Source organism: Thamnophis elegans, chromosome 10 (genome assembly GCF_009769535.1).
Source record: "Thamnophis elegans isolate rThaEle1 chromosome 10, rThaEle1.pri, whole genome shotgun sequence".
Lineage (NCBI taxonomy): Eukaryota > Metazoa > Chordata > Lepidosauria > Squamata > Colubridae > Thamnophis > Thamnophis elegans.
The window spans coordinates 60,286,729-60,309,014 of NC_045550.1; the positions used below are offsets into that span (position 1 = coordinate 60,286,729).

At 42.7% G+C, this 22,286-nt stretch overlaps 1 protein-coding gene across 3 annotated transcripts in view; it reads left to right on the plus strand.

Annotated features, from left to right (window-relative positions):
• The first annotated feature begins 3,001 nt into the window (after positions 1-3,001).
• Positions 3,002-22,286, plus strand: part of MFN1 (mitofusin 1) — a 30,702-nt gene continuing 11,417 nt past the window's right edge. Inside the window, exons 1-9 of one of the 3 annotated variants that reach the window (XM_032225221.1) lie at positions 3,002-3,428; positions 6,132-6,253; positions 9,395-9,530; positions 10,157-10,319; positions 12,843-12,967; positions 14,026-14,134; positions 16,757-16,864; positions 17,522-17,675; positions 18,235-18,302. In XM_032225221.1, coding sequence (XP_032081112.1) covers positions 6,139-6,253; positions 9,395-9,530; positions 10,157-10,319; positions 12,843-12,967; positions 14,026-14,134; positions 16,757-16,864; positions 17,522-17,675; positions 18,235-18,302 — 978 coding nt within the window. In that variant the 5' untranslated portion in view covers positions 3,002-3,428; positions 6,132-6,138. The remainder of the gene's footprint in view (positions 3,429-6,131; positions 6,254-9,394; positions 9,531-10,156; positions 10,320-12,842; positions 12,968-14,025; positions 14,135-16,756; positions 16,865-17,521; positions 17,676-18,234; positions 18,303-22,286) is intronic. The other 2 variants (XM_032225222.1, XM_032225220.1) reach the window with 2 other exon arrangements.

Here is a 22,286-nt window from a genome sequence, read left to right on the forward strand (position 1 = left end):
TACACATCTTACGGATGTAAAGCACTGTGAAGTGGCATATAAGTCTAAATTCTATTGCTATTTTACCACACTCGTGAGGCAACAGATGGAGTACTACATACAGTTCTGGTCACCATGAAAAAAAATGCTGAAGCTCTAGAAACTATAGAAAAGAAAAAGATGATAAAGCATCTGGAGGTTAAATCTTATGATGAACTGTTGAGGGAGCTAGAGGTGGTGTCCAAACTTGGGAACTTTAAGACTTGTGGACTTCAACTCCCAGCATAGCTGGCTGGGGAATTCTGGGAGTTGAAGTCCACAAGTCTTAAAAGTTCCCAAGTTTGGACAACCCTGGTCTAGCCTATCAAAAAGAATTGGGACGAGATATGATGACTGTCTTCCAGTACTTAAGGGGATGTTACAAAGAGAGGATTGACCCCAAACAACCAGGGAGCAGGACAAGAAGTAATGGGTGGGTGCTTTTTAAAGAGAGATCTAACTTGGAAGTAAGGAGAGATTTTCAGCTGTAAGAACAATTAATGGAATAATGGAGGTTTTAAAAAGCAGACTGGACAGCCATTTAGTTAGGATAGCATAAGGTTGCCTGCCTTGTTGAACTAGAAGATCTTTGGGATCCCTTTCAGCCCTATTTTATGTTCTATAGTACCATTCAAAAGAGAAATGTTTTGAAAGAAAAACCAGAAAGTCTAGTTTCCTCTTGAAAAAGCTTATTTGGGACAACCGTGACCTGGATGACTGAGAATTTTCATAGACATTCAAAAAAGGGATCATCCAAAAGCTAACATACCACAATAACTCCTAACCAGCCACTAAAACCCAGATAAGCAATGAGCAATAACCCAATCAAGGAATTACCAACTGGGTAAACAATCTAGCCTAATCTAGGAATTGGCCACATAATATAGTTTGGAAGTGGTTGGTTTGATAGAGAAGTCTTTGTTATTCCTGGAAAACGTGGAAAATCATAGCCTCTCTAACTAGAAAGCACATCTGGTTTGGTAGGGAGGAAATGCAGCTTGGCTCCCTGTGGGGATTTTGCAATCTTTATCTTTTGTGACCTCAGATAGAGGTGTGTGAAGAAATCTCTTAATGAAATGAGGAACTTCTAATATCTTGAGATCCCCCCCCCCCACATCCCCAGTTTTATTTAGATTGTTGATATTTGCCAATTTCCCTATCTAAAGATAGGCTTTATCAGTTTCAGCCTTGGAGGCTTAGGAGTTCTTTTGTCCTATTGCCTGGAATTCATTTGGAGATCAGGGCTACCTGTAGCCTCTAGACACCTCCACATCCTGAGGTCATTAGCAGATTAATGAGCCAACAGATTTAGCAGCTCCATGAGCCTTCTAACCAACAACTACCTCTCCTGTGTCTGAGTTTTCCGTACAGATTTTAAATAAATGAAACCTCATTTAACAAATTACAAGCTTTATCAAGGATGTGCCAATTTACAAGAAGCCTAAAGCTACATATAAAAAAAGCCAGTAACATTAATATGTAAGCAGGACACCCAAGAGAGAAAATGGCAGGAAAGATAAGACTTCATAAAGGAGAGAAAGCAACACTAAAAAGCTAATATCAATCTAAAACTTTGGAGACTATTTTCTTTATCCAAATTATCTTACTGATTCTATTTTCCAAAAGATTTGGAAGAAAAGTCTACTATCTCAGACCCATTCAGGAAATAAGCTGTTTTCGTCTTTGTTGCTGTTTTCAGTCTATATGAGAGAGAAGAAAAAACCCTAAGAAATCCTGGCTTCTTTTCTTCGACTAAATTTAATAGTGTATTTCATGGAAAAAGAGAAGTGCATTTATGGAGCTAAGGAATAGCTTCTACGTTAAACTACTACACGCTTTATACCAGTGTTTCTCAACCTTGTCAACTTGAAGATGTCTGGACTTCAACTCCCAGAATTCTCCAGCCAGCGAATGCTGGCTGGAGAATTCTGGGAGTTGAAGTCCAGACATCTTCAAGTTGACAAGGTTGAGAAACACTGCTTTATACAGCAATGTCTCTCAATCTGGGCACGTGACATTGGGCTGGCTGAGGAATTCTGGGAGTTGAAGTCCACCCATCTTATAGCTGTTGGAAACTTCGCCTTACAGATGCCAAGTTGCAGAAATGGCAAAATTGGCTTGTTTGATTAAGAAAGTATAATTATTTATATAAAAGACTAAAAGCCCTTTACGGACATTTTTCTGAAAATGGACAAAAATGAACTGGTGATTCCGGATTTATTGATTAAAAGTTTGTCTATGGGAAGAAGAGAGTCAGGATTGTAATATTGGAAGACAATATTATATAGGCAATTGCTATGTTTGTAACTGCCACAAGGATTGAAAATCACTTCTTTAGGTATCTTAGTTTTCTTTCCTTTTTCTCATCTTTCTCTTTTTCTTTCATCCTTTTACATTTTCTTTCTTTTTCTGCTTTTTCTTTTACCGGTATCTTTCTATAGTTTTATCTACATAAAATCTTCTTTCTCTCTTTTTTAAAAAAGAGAGAAAGATAACACTGCTTTACATAAACCCTTAATTGGACTCAACTACAACTCCAATATCTATCTCCGTGGACAGTCAGGTTGGAGAAAACTGTCCTTTGCCCCGCATAGCCAGCAGTCACACGGCAACCTGAAATAGATGGCAGTTCCATTTACCCCGGCCTCTTAAGATAAACCTATGCTATCTGGCTGCAAAAATCCAGACGGTCACGAAACGGTACCCTAAAAAAAAATCTTTAAAACTCTGTTTACTGCCACCTGGTACGGGTCCGGATTTTGAAGGAGCAGAGAAAGGGGGGACGGGGAAAGGGGGAATGAAGAGGAAGAGAGTTTGGATCCCCACTACACTTCAGGCTGTCGTACGAAGAAGGCGAGGGAGACCGCGAGATAGCACTCCGAAGCGTCCTGCGCATGCTCCCCCCCGGGCGGGAGGAAACCCCGGCGCGTAAGTACCGGGAGTAAAGATGAGGCAAAAAGCAGAGCCGGCGTGGGAAGAGGAGCCGGAAGTGGCCGCCGTTTCCTCGTGATTGGGCGAGAGCGGGAGGCGGGACATAGCCGCCTCTGAGGTTCTGGAGCGGGGGGCGCGAGCCCCGCGCGTCCTGCCAAAGACCCTCGCGCATCCCGCCAGGTAAAGGGGGGGTAGTTAATTAGCCCTTTCCTCTTAATTAGTGAGGCGGAAGGGGCTCATTGGTGGAACCTAGCGCGGGCGTGGGGGGGAGGGCTTCGTTTTGGCAGCCTTTCTCCCCCCCTCCACCTCGTGCTTCTCCCCCAGGTGCGTTGGACTACAGTGCCCAGCGGGTTGGGCGTCCAGGAGTTGTAGTCCCAGTCTCTGGAGAGGGGGTGTCAGCCCGAACTTTCCCTCGCTTCCTGGTTTCCCACCTTTCCTGAGCAGCCCCAAGCCTGAAATTCCAGGGGGAAGAGGTCGAGGTATTTGCAGTCACTTATATATTTCTTTTTTTAAAAAAAAAAAATCTGATCAGTTTGGGGTGGGTGAGGGAGTTTAGGGGGCAGCTGTTTTTTTGTGTGGGGGGTCGTTTCCAAAAGAAAGGGGGACAGCTGATATTGCGGGGTTCAATCTAAAAGGTTTCTGTTGTTTTGGGTTGTGTTTTTTTCTTGCACACCTTTCACTGCTAAGGGCTAAGCAGTGAAAAGTTTTCTGGTCGTTCTGAAGTTTACAACTCTTGAGAAAAGGGTTGTTATTGTTGTTGTTGTTTTTGCCAAGGCTTAATGCCCTTAAAGCTTTGACCAAAAGTCTCTTTGCAAAAAAGCTGGCCCTGGATACCCCCACGCCATCCCACCCATCCTTGGCTTGAAACTTGGCTTTGGGAGGATGTTGCCTTGGGGAGAGCAAAGCAGTCTGGTGAGCTCATGGCCAGAAAGCCAGAAAACCCGTCTTGCTTTTAAGGAGCAACAGATGGAAACTTCTGGATGGGAGAGAAGACCAGGCAGATCAGTTAAAAAATTGCAGACCAAAGATTGTGCTCTTACATTTTTTGAACTTCCAGAGGGATATCTCAATAGTTTGCTAGCTCCTCATCCTTATTTTTGTCTACTTGCTGCAATTGAAAAATAGGGTCGACCAAACTCTTCTGCTCATTGTCTCCTTAATGCTCATTGACCCCCCCAAACATTTATTATAAGACAATAATTTAATCACTATTTCTTTAATGTACTACTACTAATAATAAATAGTCCCCTGGGGCCAATATTGGCACTTTGGAAAACCCAGCATAGACATTAGATCTATACAAGAATATAGCTGTAAGAGAAGTAGATGTGAGCTTCCTAGCAACGTTCTGTAAAGTAATATGCTCTGAATGTGTGGCACAAGTTATCTTTTTTTGTCAAAGTCCAGCTGGGAGTAGTTTTGACCATTGGACTGCATTCCATATGGGTTTAATTTTGATTTGTGCTTTGCACATATCACAGCACACTAGTGTTAGGAATTAATGTGTGAGACATGGCCTCTGCTGCCTCTGCTCTGATTAATATTTTAAGCTGTTCCTTGCTATTGCATACTCCTTTGTTTCTGTTTTAGGCTGTATGGAAATGAAAGTTTCGTTTCCTCGAATGAGACATCTTAATTTGGGCAGCATCAATAGCATTTGTGCACTATTTGTTAATTTGATACTAATATATTTTCAAATAACACAGGTTGGTTAGCCACTGTTGCAACACGATCCATTTCCGGGAAAAGAGATTCCATGTACAGCATTAAATTGGCGGTGCTAGTAGGCAGGGCGCATACACTCTGAGTATCTAGGTCAGTGTGGCACCGGGAAAATAAGACTCTAAAGCTTTTTAGCCCTGCTGCATTTTCCTGGTTTCATCCTGGACTGAAAAAGCTAGTCAGTTTCAACCACTGTTTGACAGTTTTAAACAATAAGGTGTTTTAAAACGAGGGTACCAAATCTCAGCTACTTTGCATTTCATTCCCCCCTCAAATATTGATACTATATGCAGAAGGAGAACTCCATTCTAAGGTGAAAAAATTAGCTGTTGGGTTTAGAAACAAACAAGATAAATATGAGTAACTGCTTGGTCTTCTAACTGTATATCTGTCTTGAATTAAAAGCTGAATCTAGGTTGGTTGAAGTGGATGTCTGGTTTTACACTGACTTTTAATGTATTTTACAGTTATGAATTAATTTATGTATCTCACCTTGCCCCACCTCTCCGAGGTATGGCAATTATCCACAATAAAATGAATGCACGAAATGCCACAAAATATATATTTAGTCTGAGGGAATTTTATGGAGAGATTACATAGCAAAATTGATTGTCTGTCTGTCTGTCTGTCTGTCTATCTATCTATCTATCTATCTATCTATCTATCTATCTCTATCTACGGTATCTATCTATCTACGGTATCTATCTATCTATCTATCTATCTATCTATCTATCTATCTATCTATCATCTATCTATCTACGGTATCTATCTATCTATCTATCTATCTATCTATCTATCTATCTATCTATCATCTATCTATCTACGGTATCTATCTATCTATCTATCTATCTATCTATCTATCTATCTATCTATCTATCTATCTATCTATCCATTCATACATCCATACATTTCCCACAATCAAGGAAAACACACAAATGGAGTTCACCAAAATGGTGTCAGTTTCAACTGTCCCCTGACTTCTCATATTTGCTTTGACGGGGGGCTGGAAGAAGCATTGTGGATACATTTATCAGTCTATCTAGAATTCCATCTCCCTTTGGACAGGTAGTTAACCAGCCATGTTTCTTCCCAGGTCATCATGGAGTTAAAACTCTGTTTATGACCATGGAAGACATTTTCTGGGTGGGATTTATTTATTTCATGTCTGACCTTTATTATTTATATAAATAACTCCAGTGGGTGAATATACCTAATGTTCCTTCTTCCTCCTATTTTCCCAACAACAACAACAAACCTGTGAGGTGGGTTAGGCTGAGGGGAAATGACTGACCCAAAGTCATCCAGCCAGTTTTTAATGCCAAAGGCAGAACTAGAACTCACTGTCTCTCGGTGATTGGTCAGAAGTCATCCACCGGCTTCCGTGCCGAAGGCAGAACTACAACTTACACTCTCCTGGTTTCCAGCTGAATACCTGATTGTTCACTTCAATATCATTTCAGTTCCATCATGGCGGACTCTAATACCTCTCCACTCAAACACTTTGTGTTGGCCAAGAAGACAATTACTGCCATTTTTGAAGAACTACTGAATTTTGTTACTGAAGGAGCAAACTTTGTTGAAGGTTGGTTTTAAGTCCAGATGGAGAAGGAATGCATATTTGGGGGAGAGTAAGGGTTGGGGGGGGGGGCGGAGGGCAGCTGCACTGGCCCATGTACGGGAAGATAGGGAGCAGCTGCATGAACCTCGCAAAAACTTAAATGATTCAAAGAGAAGTGTTTCACACTTTGGAATATTCCTGTGGTGTCCCTTTGGAAGGTGTTTGTTTCATCACTCTTTTAACAGTAGTTAAAATTCACAAATGTTTTATTGTACACAGTGCCACAAGCCGAATATCAGATTCCTTAAATTTTGGTCAGCCAATAAATTGCTGGCAGGTTTTCTGTTTCTTATAATAACTCTATAAAGGAAGAAATAGCCAAAAAATTGTGCCTCAACACACTTTATAACCGGAAAAAGGCCTCAAGCTAATTGTATCTTACTAATGTTGGTGCATGGGACGCAGTGGCTAAGATGCTGAGCTTGTTGTTTGAAAGGTCGGCAGTTTGGCGGTTCGTATCCCTACCTCCGCGTAACAAAGTGAGCTCCCGTTACTTGTCCCAGCTTCTGCCAACCTAGCAGTTCGAAAGCACGTAAAAAATGGAAGTAGAAAAATAGGGACCACTTTGGTGGGAAGGTAACAGCGTTCCGTGCGCCTTCGGCGTTTGGTCATGCCGACCACATGAGCATGGAGACGTCTTCGGACAGCGCTGGCTCTTCAGCTTTGAAACAGAGATGAGCACCGCCCCTTAAAGTCAGGACTACGATTAGCACGCATGTGCGAGGGGAACCTTTACCTTTAATGTTGGTGCTTTGATCTTTGTCCACCTATTATCTCTTGAATCATTGTTTTAGTTCTAATTGGCCTGAGAATGACACATGGACTCAGCTTCATTTGATTGATTAACGGCTCTAATGTCACAGAAGTATTAAAAAGATTTAGGTTATGAAACTGAGTGGCAGAGAGGGGGTTTGAGAATGGATTCATATTAATACAATACAATAGCAGAGTTGGAAGGGACCTTGGAGATCTTCTAGTCCAACCCCCTGCCTAGGCAGGAAACCCTATACCGTTCCAGACAAATGGCTATCCAACATCATCTTAGACTTCCAGTGTTGGGGCATTCACAACTTCTGGAGGCAAGTTCTTCCACTGATTAATTGTTCTAACTGTCAGGAAGTTTCTCCTCAGTTCTAAGTTGCTTCTCTCCTTGATTAGTTTCCACCCATTGCTTCTTGTTCTACTCTCAGGTGGCTTGGAGAATAGTTTGTCTTCCTCTTCTTTGTGGCAACCCTGAGATATTGGAACACTGCTATCATGTCTCCCGTAGTCCTTCTTTTCATTAAACTAGGCATACCCAGTTCCTGCAACCGTTCTTCATGTTTTAGTCTCCAGTCCCCTAATCCTCTTTGTTGCTCTTCTCTGCACCCTTTCTAGAGTCTCCACATCTTTTCTACATCGTGGTGACCAAAACTGAATGCAGTATTCCAAGTGTAGCCTTACCAAGGAATTATAAAGTGGTATTAACCCTTCACATGATCTTGATTCTATCCCTCTGTTTATGCAGCCAGAACTGTGTTGGCTTTTTTGGCAGCTGCTGCACACTGCTGGCTCATATTTAAATGGTTGTCCACTAGGACTCCAAGATCCCTTTCAGAGTTACTACTATTGAGCAAGGTACCACCTATACTGTACCTGTGCATTTCGTTTTTCTTGCCTAAATATAGAACCTTACTCTTTTCACCGTTGAATTTCATTTTATTAGTTAGTGCCCAATGTTCAAGTTTGTCAAGATCCTTCTGTATCTTAAGCCTGTCTTCTGGAGTGTTGGCTATTCCTGCCAGGTTGGTGTCATCTGCAAATTTGATGAGTTCCCCATTTATTCCCTCATCCAAATCATTGATGAAGATGTTGAAGAGTACTGGGCCTAAAAAAGAGCCTTGGGGTACTCCACTGCATACTTCCCTCCATGTAGATGCAGTTCCATTGAGGACTACACGTTGAGTGCAGTTGGTCAGCCAGTTACGAATCCATCTGGTGGTGATGCTGTCCAACCCACATTCTTCTACTTTATCTAGTAGTAGGTTATGGTCTACCTTATCAAATGCTTACTGAAGTCCAAGTAAACTATATCGACGGCATTCTGTGGCTCCTAAACAGCATTTAATAGCTGTAGTGCTTCATCAGAGAATTTCGATTTGAGTGACACCAATTAAATATTAGGAGCTTCTTAAAAATTGACAGACAATAATAATTCAGAATTCAAAACATCTGACTAACTGTGTGACACATAATACTTTATTGATGAACTGTTAGGCCATATCGGAATATAAAATACAAAATATAGAACAATAAGGATATTTGTTAGAAAGGAGCATAAAAGACATAAGTAAAAGAAAATGCAAATCATATTTCTGTGTCATCTCTACATTTTACCCAAATGATGCCCTAAGCCATTTTTATGTAGAGCAACAATTCATTTTTTCAGATCCTCGTAAAGTTCATTGCGATGAGGTGCCATGTTGAACTTCCAGTGACCAGTAAGGGAGAATGGGAGTGATAACACTAAATTTAACACACCTGCTCCCCCCCTTCATACCTGAGACCTTGTAACACTAATGAATCACATGACATCAGGGAAGGAAAACAGCTACTAGGACATTATCACTTAGGGGTATACTCACTTTTGTTGCCAGCAGACATCAATGGTTGTGTGTTGCATTATTTTGAGAGGACAGCACATTTACACTGTTTTACAAGCTGTATACTCACTCCTTTACATTGTAGCCAAGTGTCATTTCTTCAGTGTTGTCACATGAAAAGATATACTTAAATATTTACAAAATGTGAGAGGGGTGCACTCACTTCTGTGATATACTATATGCTGTGTCCGCTACTTGGCTCAGACAAAATGAGAAAAAGAGCCAGAGCAAGTTCCCACTTTGCCTGTTCAAAACTTAAGTTTAGAGAAATGTTTGACACTCCATTCTCCTCAGCCTGGCAGGTCCTGGCGCATAGTCCTTTGAAAACTCATAGTATTGGCACAAGGCAGCTTTTTGAGAAAATGTTTTCCCTTAATATTGCATGGATTTAGTAAAATTGCATGGAAAAAGTATTGTAGTACTGCAGTAGCCTTCTATAACTTGTTTTTCTCTCCGATGACAGAAACCCACAGAAACCCACAGCTTGAAAGCATAGCTACCATGGACGAACTTAAAAAAATACAAGCCTATAAAAACAAGCTGGCCGTAATTGGTGAAGTATTAGCACGACGGCATATGAAAGTAGCTTTTTTTGGCAGGTAAGGAGTTGCCATTTGTGGGAATAAATGGGTGAGGTTCTTCTCTTGGGAAATACGTTTTAAATTATTTAAAACACATTACCTGAGAAGTCATTAAAACCATACTTCACAGGGAAGTTAAGCTCAGAATTAAGAGTCACCCCAGTGCAGTTCCGTAGCCAATTTTCACTCAATGCTTGTACAATATGATTTCTGAGTAGATTATATCAGTCTCCGAAAAATATGGTAATGATACTGATATATAAGATTGTTACAGTGGCCTACAGGTGGAGTTTTTGCCTCACAATCAAGAGGCTGTGAATTTGATCCAAGGTAGAGACAGACATTTCTCTCTCTGGGCACACTGAGACTGTATCTGCTGAACAAAACTCCGCATTGGTGACAGGAATGGCATCCGGCCAGCTCCATTCAGTTGCCCGGGCTCCACCCCGCAAGGGATTATGGGGCCATTAATGAAGATGGTGAGGATATATGAGATGAAGGTAGCAAATGTACACAGTTTGCTTCAGAATCAAGACTTTCCAGACTGGCATCTGGAATTATTGCCCAGACAATTCATAATCTTGGCTGCAGTGTTTGATTTAAAAATTCATTATTTTCCGTTCTCTTCCTGCTCTGTCGTACAGAACCAGCAGTGGGAAGAGTTCTGTGATCAATGCAATGCTGTGGGACAAAGTGTTGCCAAGTGGCATTGGGCACACCACGAACTGCTTTCTCAGCGTAGAAGGAACTGATGGTGATAAAGCTTACCTGATGACTGAAGGCTCAGACGAAAAGAAGAGCGTCAAGGTGAGTCTTCCTCACGGCTCTTTTGCTGGTAGCCCCTTGAAATAAGGCAGGTCAGGAAACAGGCACCCTGGGAGATAAAAGAAGAACTCTGCAGTATTTTATCAAAACAGTAGTCCTTGATTTAGAGAGGTATGGTGGCCTAGATGTAGAGCTCTCATCTCACAATCTGGAGGCTGTGAGTTTGATCCTAGGTAGAGGGAGATATTTCTCTGGACACAATGAGAATATATCTGCTATGGGGGGGACGAGGACTCTTCATTGGCAACAGGAAGGGCATCTGGCCAGTAAACACTCTCCTCTATTCAGTTTCCCAAATTCCACCCCACAAGGGATTATGGGGTCATCAAAAGAGGAAATAGTGGAAATGCAAATCAATACTCGGAACATATTACCATTTATAGTGGACCTGTGAGGAGGCTAACAAATTTTGGAAAAGGATCAAAAATTGGCTGGAGACAATAACGGGTTAAAATAGAATGGAAACCTGAAATTTTTTTTATTAGGAATAATGTCTGCGAAATACAAAAAAGAAATCCAGTATTTAATACTACATATAATTACAGCGGCAAGGATTGCCTTTGCCCAGAAATGGAAAAACAAATTAATTCCAAGCGAAGATGAAATAATAAGAAAGGTTATGGATTGTGCTGAAATGGACCAACTAACTAAAGAAATCCAGGGAAAAGAAGAATCAGAATTCTACCAGATATGGGATAAATGGTATAGGTGGATGGAGGAAAGAAACAAGAATCAATGAAGGAATGCAACAAAACTCAAAAAATAATAGTTATGAGTAAAATAAGAGGGTTAAGAATGGTGAAATCCGAATGAAATACAATAGAAGGGGAAATAATATAAGGTGAGCGGTATCGATTGATAATTGCTATTAGAAAGAACAGGAAGCTCCTGTTCGTATTGTATTGTGTAAATGTGGTGTACGTCTTAAGTTTTGTGTGTGTGTATTTTACATGTTAATAAAAAAATTAAAAATTAAAAACAAAAAAAACAAAAGAGGAAGTAGTCCTTGACTTACAACCTTGTGTTTAGTGACTGCTCAAAGTTACAACAGCACTGAAAAAAAAGCGCCTTATTTGCCGTTTTTCACACAACCATTGTAGCCTCCCCATGATCCCCTGATCAAAATGCAGGCGCTCGGCCACTGGCATGTGTTCATGATGGTGGCAGTGTCACCTTTTGCAACCTTCTGACAAGCAAAATCAATGGGGGAGCCAGATTCCCTTAATAATGGTGTTACTAACTTAGCAACATAAATTTGGGGGGCAAAACTCTGGATGGAAGTCAAGGACTATCCGTATCGACTCAAATAACAAAATGTTGAAAAGTTGATGGAGTTTCCTCTCCCGTCTCCTTTATACCCAAAAGCATCGAGACAGGACAATTGAAGATTTCTTTTTCCTGGCAGAGCTCATCTTTTGCTAACAGCTGTTTCATATCTGCTCCAAGGTCATCTCTGTATTCCTCTCCATGTTTGGTAGAAAAGTCGGTAGTCATAGCTACAAGCAGTTTAGTTCCTCTTTTTACAAGCAGGGATTGGTTTCTCACTATCACAGAAAGCTTCTCCATTTTTTTTTAAAAAAAAGATCAGAGGGTTTGATGCAAAATCTGTAAAATTGTATTTTCTGTGATAGGAAATGGTGCAGAGCAGTGTTGGCTTAACTAGGCAACTTGTAGAGGTGTGGACTTCAACTCCTAGAATTCTCCAGCCAGCATACTGGTAGTCCTTAACATACAACCATTTGCTTAGTCGCTATCCGAAATTACAGTAGCATTGAAAAAAAGTGACCTATAACACAACGATCATTGAAGCCTTCCCACAGTTACGTGGTCCAAATTTGGTTGCTTTGGCAACTGGCATGTATTTACGATGGTTGCAGGGTCACATGGTCGCCATTTCCAAACTTCCCAGGGGGCTTCGGACAAGGAAAGTAAATAGCCTGGAGGCCATCTTTTTGCCCTATAAGATGCACTCCCCACCCCCCCAAGGTGGGTGGGAATGTCTGTGCGTCTTACAAAGTGAATATTACGGTGCGAGAGGGGGGTTGGTGCCTGTCACCACTGCCACCGGGGAACGCTGGAGCCTTCGCAGCCGAGCAGCTGATCGGCGGTTGGATTGACCTCCCAGAATACCGCCAATCAGCTGTTCTATGTGGTGAGGATTGCCATTGCTGTTCACTGCTGACCAATGGTGGTGGCGATAGCAGCAAATGGCATTGCCCGGCGGCAGCAGCAGCCCCAATGAACCATGTGCTGGGGCTGCAATAATGTACTGAAGCTGACCAGGCTGTTTGCTGTTTGATGCAAGGATGCTAGCCAGATGAATACCGGATGGATGCTTGGTGGCAGAGGCAGATCTTCTTTTTCTTGTTTTCCTCCACTAAAGTTAATCTGCACCTTATGGTTGAGTGCGTCTTATATGGTGGTTTGTTGCTGCTTCAAGTAATATTCAAGTGTCTTCAAGTTGTCATGTCACTGACCTTATCCTAACTTGTTCTTCCTTTGCAGACAGTCAATCAGCTCGCTCACGCACTCCATATGGATAAAGACTTAGAAGCTGGTTGCTTAGTTCATGTCTTTTGGCCTAAAACCAAATGTGCTCTCTTGAGAGACGACTTGGTCTTAGTAGACAGGTATAACAACTCTTTTGGATTCATTCCCAAGGTGTCTTCCTTTGAAACACACACTCCGTCTTGGCTGTAGCTTCCCATTGTTTCATTGTTCAAACCAGTCTCTGAAAAGACTAAGCGATTAAGCCAACTCTAGACTGCAGCTTAATATCCTGGCTTGTTCAGAAACGTTGAATCATAGGATCCAAAAAGAAAAGAAATTGTAATGAATGGGAAGTCTTCTTGACTTGTTTATTGAGACTCTGGAAAGAGTGCAGAGAAGGGCGACAAAGATGATTAAAGGCTTGGAGCGGTGGTGAAATTTAAAAAAAAAATCCCTACCAGTTCTGTGGGCCTGGCTTGGTGGTCATGTGACCGGGTGGGCATGGCTGCACAACTGACACACACACAATGTGAAAACAGCTGGACTTCACGCAGAATGGCCCCTGCAACAAGCAGGAACCTCATAGTCAATCAGGCACAGCTGATTGTCGTGCAGCTAATCGTCATAACTTTTAAAAAACTTTTTAGCATTTTTTACTACTGGTTCGGGGCGAACCGGTAGCATTTCGCCCCTGACTTGGAGAGAAAAACATATGAAGAATGGTTGCAGGAATTGAGTATGTCTAGTCTAGGGGTGACATGATAGGCAGTCTTCCAATGTTTGAGTGGCTGCCACAGAAAAGAGGGAGTCAACCTATTTTCTAAAGTACTTGAAGGCCAGACAAGAAACAATGAATGGAAACTAACTAAGGAGAGAAGCAGTCTAGAATTAAGGAGAAATTTCCTGACAATGAGAACAATTAATGCAATGGCTTGCCTTCAGAGGTTGTGGATGCCTCATCACTAGAGGCTTTTAAGAAGAGACTAGATGGCCAATTGCCTGGAATACTATATGGTCTCCTGCTTGAGCAGGGATTGGACTAGAATACCTTCAAAGTACCTTCCAACTCTGAGGATGTTCTATGTACAGCCCAAAACACATTCAGACTTTATCTTACTAAGCTATGATTGCGAGATGTTTTTCCATATTTTTCTACCTTTTCAAATTCCATCTATAATTCCCTTCCCTCATTTTGTAGTCCAGGTACTGATGTCACCACAGAGCTGGACACCTGGATTGACAAATTCTGCCTGGATGCCGATGTTTTTGTTTTGGTTGCTAATTCAGAGTCAACCCTCATGAATACAGTAAGTCTTCACCATTTTTTAAAGTGAGCCCTTCATTTCTTTTATTCACATTTCCTCTTCTCAAAGTAGAAAGCATATCTTGTTTTAAGAGTCTTAAGAACCCTCTAAGTTTGAGGCAACTGATCCAACAATTCACATACACTATATTGCCAAAAGTATTCGCTCACCAGGGGTGAGTTTCAACCGGTTCGCAGCGGTCCCTGCGAACCGGTTGGTCGGCGAACCCAGAAGTAAGTAACTTCCAGGAACGGCGAAGGGCCCACCCGTGCTCCTTACCCGGTTTTGACGAGTTCTGCGCTTCCACGCATTTACAGGACGCATACAGCGCCTGCGCGATCCTCCAAGAGCAGCTGGAGCATCGCACAGACGCTAGTACGCATGCGTGCACTGTGCGCGTGCACGAGGATGCCGCCAGCCCCGTTCCAACCGAACCGGTTGGAACGGGGCGAGAAACCCACCCCTGTCGCTCACCCATCCAAATAATCAGAATCAGGTGTTCCAATCACTTCCATGGCCACAGGTGTATAAAATCAAGTACCTAGGCATGCAGACTGTTTTTACAAACATTAGTGAAAGGATGGGTCGCTCTCAGGATCTCAGTGAATTCCAGCGTGGAACTGTGATAGGATGCCACCTATGAAACAAATCCAGTCATGAAAATTTCCTCGCTCCCACAGTCAACTGTCAGCTGCATTATAAGAACGTGGAAGTGTTTGGGAATGACAGCAACTCAGCCACGAAGTGGTAGGCCATGCAAACTCGTCCAACATCAGTGGGTGACCTCACAAATGCGCTTCTGGAAGAATGGTCAAAATTTCCCATAAACACACTCCTGTTGTGGACAGCCTTCCCAGAAGAGTTGAAGCTGTTATAGCTGCAAAGGGTGGACCGACGTCATATTGAACCCTATGGATTAGGAATGGGATGTCACTTACAGTAAGTTCATATGCGAGGAAAGGCAGGTGAGCGAATACTTTGGGCAATATAGTATAGGTATAAAATATCCCTGTCAAGGATCATTACCTGCGTTTAATTGCATTATTCTACTACACCCGTCACCCTTCTAAGCTAGCATCGTGAATATTCCTGTTAGCTGATATTAAATATGATCCCATAGGAGGGAAATCTTGAATTACCATATTTCTGGAGTGTAAGAGACATTTTTTTCTCCCTAAAAGAGGGTGAAAATTTGGTTGCATCTTATACACCAAATGTAGCTCCGCCTGCCCACTGGCCCTCACCCTTTGGCCTCTGCATCCCGCAACTTTCCTCATTGCAGCAAACAGCTTGTTTTCAGCTTCAGCACAGCCTGTTTAGCACAAGAATAGCAGTAGCAGTTAGACTTATATACCGCTTCATATGGCTTTCAGCTCTCTCTAAGTGGTTTACAGAGTCAGCATATTGCCCCCAACAACAATCCAGGTCCTCATTTTACCCACCTCGGAAGGATGGAAGGCTGAGTCAACCCTGAGCGGGTGAGATTTGAACAGCCGAACTGTAGAACTGCAGTCAGCTGAAGTAGCCTGCAGTGCTGCATTTAACCACTTCAGTTTCAGCTTCAGCACAGCCTGATTAGCACAAGCAGCTGATACTTGGTTAATTCGTCCTCCCGACTATCAGCTGTTTCAGGCTGCAGGGATTGCCATTGCCTATTCACAGTACTTTTTCAGCCCTCTCCAAGAGGTTTACAGAGTCAGCATATTTGTCCCCAACAATCTGAGTCCTCATTTTACTGACCTTGGAAAGATGGAAGGCGGAGTCAACCTTGAGCCTGATGAGATTCGATCTGTCAAACTGCAGGCAGCCAGCAGCCAGCAGAAGTAGCTGGCAGTACTGTACTCTAATCACTGCACCACCATGGCTCAGATAGGAGGGTATAAATTATAGGATACAATTATAGGGTATAACTAAATTAGATGGGAGCTTTTTAGGGACTCCTGTTTTTGCTCTCTGTTTTATCTTTTATAGTTGTTTCTTTTCATTTCTGATTATTTCCAATTTTAAGTTCCTTTGGAAGATTTTACACAGTGGAAAAGTAGCACAGCTGGAAAGTATCATCTTTGCAAAGTAAAACGTCAGATGTTTTGGAAATTTATTGGGACAGAAAGTAAATCGAATGTCAACATGACTGTAATTTCGATTAGCTACCTGCTGCTGAATGATCAATTTGAATGAAGTTAGAAGATCTTGTTTGTATCTTCTTTGCAATTGGATCCCAGACAGAATTATGACTCTTTGGATCTGCGAGTCAATTAAAAACTCAGAAATCTTTATTTTCTGAAGTGAAGTTCAGAAACTCCTCGGTGGCTTGTCTAGGGCTTGTCTAATCTGAAAGACTGGAAGTAAAATAAAATAAAAAGGGGCGATAAAATACTATTTCAGTCATCCATCCTTAAAAACGATTGTAAACAGTTCTTCTTGGGCCTCCTAGAAGCAGCTCTGCAGAATAAGGAAAGTAATGAAGCCGTATTCTTTGCCAAATTGATGAGTAACTAGCTGTTCCCCAAAAGCTCTTTCAATAGATCTGTGTTTGTCTATATCGACTCTACCCTGAATTAAGGGATTACAGGGTCATAAAAAGACGAGTTTATATCGAGATCCATATCTGTGTCTCTATTTTAGGAGAAACATTTTTTCCACAAAGTGAACGAAAAACTTTCTAAACCAAACATCTTCATCCTGAACAATCGCTGGGATGCTTCTGCGTCAGAACCTGAATACATGGAGGACGTGAGTTACGGATTCGTCATTTTCTTGGGAAAAGGAGTTGATGGGTGCTTAGAGTGGCACTTAGGTCCTTACATTCATTTAAGGCAGGGGTGTCACACTCAATTTCACTGAGGGTCGCACATCAGGGTTGTATTTGACCGCGGGGGGTGAGGACAGTTCAACGTCACTTGTGTCCGGGGTGCCTGTGGTGGCCTGAAGGCTCTGCCAGTGAAAATAGGCTCCCGAGCTCCGTTTTTGGCTGTGACGGCCTCCTGCAACCCTCTGCCAGCGAAAACGGAGCTCAGGAGGGCTGTGCACATCCTCCCGAGCTCCGTTTTCGGCTGTGATGGCCTCCTGCAACCCTCTGTCAGGGAAAATGGAGCTCAGGAGGGCTGTGCACATCCTCCCAAGCTCCGTTTTTGGCTGTGACAGCCTCCTGCAACCCTCTGCCAGCAAAAATGGAGCTAGGGAAGCCTGCAGAGGCATTGTGAGCCAGTTCGTGGGCCTTAAGTTTGACACCCCTGATTTAAGGCGACAGTCAAGGAAATCTTATGAATTCAGAGATTTTCTTCCCAAAGTACAGAGGCAGTACAGAGAAATTAGAAGTTGCTTTTTGTGTCTTGTAAATGGATGGGAGACTGATTGATGATCCCATGCACTATCATTGTCATTCTGCAGGTACGCAAACAGCACATGGAGCGTTGCCTGACTTTCTTGGTGGATGAGCTCAGGGTTGTGGACCGTTCTGAAGCCCAAAACCGAATTTTCTTTGTTTCAGCCAAGGAAGTTCTCAGTGCAAGGAAGCAAAAAGCTCAGGGCATGCCTGAAGGAGGTGTGTATTCTGTCAGGCCTGGAAGCCATATTTTGCCTTGGGCCTTCAGGCCTGCCACATTTAATGCTGTGGGAAACTGGGAGGGGGGGGGGTTATATGGAGCATGGGAAATGTAGTCAAAATAACATTCCTTTCTCCAAGAGTCGAGGACACCTTGCCCTGCGCCTGGAGTGGTGTGACTGGGAGGCTTCTCCAGTGTTGGATGGCGCCTGATTGGATGATGTGATGGACATGTGGGAGCTGGGCAGTGACTTGAACAATCACTTGGGTGGGGAAAACCTGAAAGCTTTCAGATTCGGGTTTTCCCAGATGTGCCAATATGACATCTCTAATAAAATGGATCTTTGGGGAAACTTGAGCCTCAGAGTCTTCTTTCGTTAGGGGTGTTTCTTGGAACCCTGACAGATTGCAAATTAGGTCCACTTTCTAGCGGTGATGGTCCTTAACATCTTTTGAAGGTTGTCTATTTTTTTTCCACCCCTGAAGCACCCGTCAATCCTAAGTCTAATGCAGCTTCAAGAAATTGTCTCTTCACCCACTTTTTTGTCTTCTCTTGTAGGTGGCGCAATCGCTGAGGGATTTCAGACACGGTTCCAGGAGTTCCAGCATTTTGAAAAAATATTTGAGGTAAACCTCCAGAGTGTCTAAAGCAGATTGAGTGGACCTATGCATATATAGCCTATGTCATCCATAAATCTGTCCATTCCAGGATTATCTGCAGAAATAAAGGCATTTTGAGCTTGGTGGGTTTTCTTAGAGAGCCAGAAGAGAGCTGCATTCAAATAATTATGAATGACTCTTACATTCAGCTAGCTTTGCACATTAGTGCAACGTGTAGTTCTGTTCTCTTCCAGTGACTATCTTGTTCATCGGAAAGTCAAGAGAATCCAACTGTTTTTCTATCGTAGATGTTTCTAGGTTAGGCTTATTATATTTCTGTGTTCTCCAGGGCTGCAGTTTTATTCTTGCGGAAATCCAATTTATTTTTTCTTTTTTTAGATTCAGTCATAAAAACATGACGTAACTGACCTCTTTCTCTCTGCCCGCCATGTTTTACTCTGAATATGACAACAACGGATGTATTTCTGTATCCGATACTTGGCAGCTAAGAGTGAATTTATATTGAACTACTGCTGATAACATGGCATTACCCGGGCATTTATTTATAGGGGGGAAATATCCAGATCAAATATAATTTCTAATGTTGAATTTTCCCCCTACCAGAGGGAGCCCCCTTGTGGAGTACTGTGAAGCCGTTACCATGGCAACTCCCCTGTGCTGTGCAGTAGAAGCCATTTTACGGTCGTACAGTAGAAGCCATTTTAAGGCACAGCAGGCTGTAGCTTAACAGAACACCCACACAGTATTTATTTCCAGGGAGTAAGTCTTCTGTGTACCAAGTTTGGGGGAAATTGCTCGAAGCGTTTCAGAGTTATGCTGGGACACATGCACACACACACAAACATATATAATCATTCTTAAAATGCTTCTGGGGTCTGTGGGACTAGTAGGCAATGGTAAAGCATGGTCTTCACTGTAATGTAAGAAAACTTGGATGACCGCCATTTCCTTCCCTGTTCTAGAAGGCAGCAAAGGTTGATATGAGACATCACAGAAGAAGCGTTGCAGTTCTCACAAAATAGGAACTAGTCTGATCCTTGTTAGCTGCCATCAGACGTTTAATGCCATTTTATTTCAGTGAGGCTGGCTAAAAAAAAGGAGAAGCTGGATGACCATGTGACTATATGTATTGTTGACTATCATTGGTCTTGTGGTGTATGCCACCATGTCATATCATGGCGTGTCTTTTTTGTGGCAGCCCAGCCAGCATCACCATTGACTGAGGTAGTTTGCAAACACTGTTTAAGAAATAAAAGAGGAGGAGGAGGAAGAGATGTACGACAATCACGTTTCCCTGATTCAGGTCTTGCCCAGCTTCAGAGATTAAAATTCTTGACTAAGAAGGAACTTGAGTGTTCTCTCAAAAAAACCTGTAGTGTTATGAATGCTTTGCTAACACCTTTTGTAGAAAACACAACCCAGAATCTTCTCTTTGCATGAAAATCAGTTCTCAGCATCTCTAAGAAGAGTGGAGAAATGCAGGGTGGGTAGAGTGGAGGCCAATTTGAAAAAGGATAAAAGGCTGTGGACGTCTTCAGGAGAAAAACTAACCAACTGTAAATAGCCAAGCATCCTGCAGGGAACTGGTGGCGCAGTGCTTAGAATGCGGTATTGCAGGCTAACTCTGCATTCCACTGCCAGGAGTTCGATCTTAACTGGGTCAATGTTGACTCAGCCTTTCATCCTTCCGCGGTAAAATGAGGACCCAGATTGTTGGGGGCATACCGCTTAGAGAGGGTTGTAAAGCACTGTGAAGCGGTATATGTGTCTAAGGGGTGTTGCTATAAATGATCACATCTGCTATATAAAAATAGCAATAGTGCTTAGACTTATATACCGCTTCACAGTGCTTTACAGCCCTTTCTAAGCGGTTTAAAGAGCCAGCATATTTGCCCCCAACAATCCGGGTCCTCATTTTACCCACCTCGGAAGGATGGAAGGCTGAGTCAACCTTGAGCCGAGTGAGAATTGAACTCCCAGAGTGAGCAGTGAGTTAGCCCTGCAGTACTGTATAATAGGCACGTGGTGGCTCAGTGGCTAAGATGCTGAGCTTGTCGATCAGAAAGGTCGGCAGTTTTAGCGGTTCGAATCCCTAGCGCCGCGTAACAGAGTGAGCACCCATTACTTGTTTCAGCTTCTGCCAACCTAGCAGTTCGAAAGCATGTAAAAAATGCAAGTAGAAAAATAGGGACCACCTTTGGTGGAAAGGTAACAGCGTTCCGTGCGCCTTCGGAGTTTAGTCATGTCGGCCACATGACCACGGAGACGTCTTTGGACAGCGCTGGCTCTTCGGCTTTGAAACGGAGATGAGCACCGCCCCCTAAAATTGGGAATGACTAGCATGTCTTACTTACTTACTTATCTTACTGCATTCTAACCACTGCGCCACCACAGCTCTTATTTATCGTCTCTTAAGACCTGGAGGACTTGTGATTGATAGCCTTGAAGGAAATAATGAGAAATGTTCTGTCCTTTTTTTTGTTTTGCTTTAGGATTGGCGGTCAGTTTAGAAAGCCAAACACCTGTATTAAGCCAGGCCGCCCAAAATCCAGGGAAAGGGCCTGCTAGCCAAGTCATTCAACTGACCTCTTGAAGATGGGCCTGGCTAGAGATGAACTCTTAAAGCAGGAGTGTCCAAACTTGGGAACTTAAAAGACTTGTGGACTTCAACTTCAGCATGGCTGGCTGGGGAATTCTGGGAGTTGAAGTCCACAAGTCTTTTAAGTTCCCAAATTTAGACACCCCTGTCTTAAAGTGTTGGCTGAAAGGTTTTCCTGCTCCAATACAGACCTCTCTCTGTCCTGATCTTGTCAATGAGAGGGATCATGTGAACTGATTGTCTGCTTTTATTATCTTCTCTCTTTTTTTCAACCCTGAGGTATGGCTAATGTTTCTTATAGCTTCCTACTCTGGACTTGTTTGTTGTATAGTCTGCCCTCTTCAACCTGTTTGCTGACCTGGAATTGGACTTTTCCTGCGAATCTCGTCTAGCTCTAACAATGTGCTCTTCTTCGTGTGAATCACTTGCTTTTTCATTACTGATTTCTAGATCTACTTCGTCGAGCGTAATGGCTCTTGTCTATTATTTCTATTTTATATCTCCTTTGCTTCTTACTCTCTCTTTTTTTTTGGCCGGTAACCCTTATTAAGGTTGAGAGTGCGCGCTGCAATTTTAAGTTCTGTTAGGATACATTCAAGAGTCTAGGAGAATGCAGTGAATAAGAAAATAAACTCTCTCTCTTGGTAAACAGGTGAATAAACACGTGTAGTGTTAATACCACTTTATAATGCCTTGGTAAGGCCACACTTGGAATATGGCATTCAGTTTTGGTCGCCCCGATGTAGAAAAGATGTGGAGACCCTAGAAAGAATGCAGAGAAGAGCAACAAAGATGATTTAGGGGACTGGAGACTAAAACCTATGAAGAACGGTTGCAGGAATTGTATATGTCTAGTTTAATGAAAAGAAGGACTAGAGGAGACATGATAGCAGTGTTCCAATCTCTCAGGGGTTGCCACAAAGAAGAGGGAGTCAAACTATTCTCCAAGGAACCTGAGGGTAGAACAAGAAGCAATGCTGAATACCACCTCTGACCCTCCTGGAGCAGTAACCATGGGTGCATGAAGCCATAACTAGTTCATTTGTCAGGGTTCCGACAAATGCCCTAATTAAATCATGATCCATATCATTCAAAAACCAAAGCTGGCAAGCACTGGCAGGAGCAGTGGTGGCACAGTGGTTAGAGTGCAGTACTGCAGGCTACGTCTGCTGACTGCTGGCTGACTGCAATTTGGCAGTTCGAATCTCACCGGCTCAAGGTTGACTCAGCCTTCCATCCTTCCGAGGTGGGTAAAATGAGGACCCAGATTGTTGGGGGCAAATAGGCTGACTCTGTAAACCGCTTAGAGAGGGCTGTAAAGCACTGTGAAGTGGTACATCAGTCTAAGTGCTACTGCTACTTCTAGCTGCAGACTTTCAAAAACTCAAAAT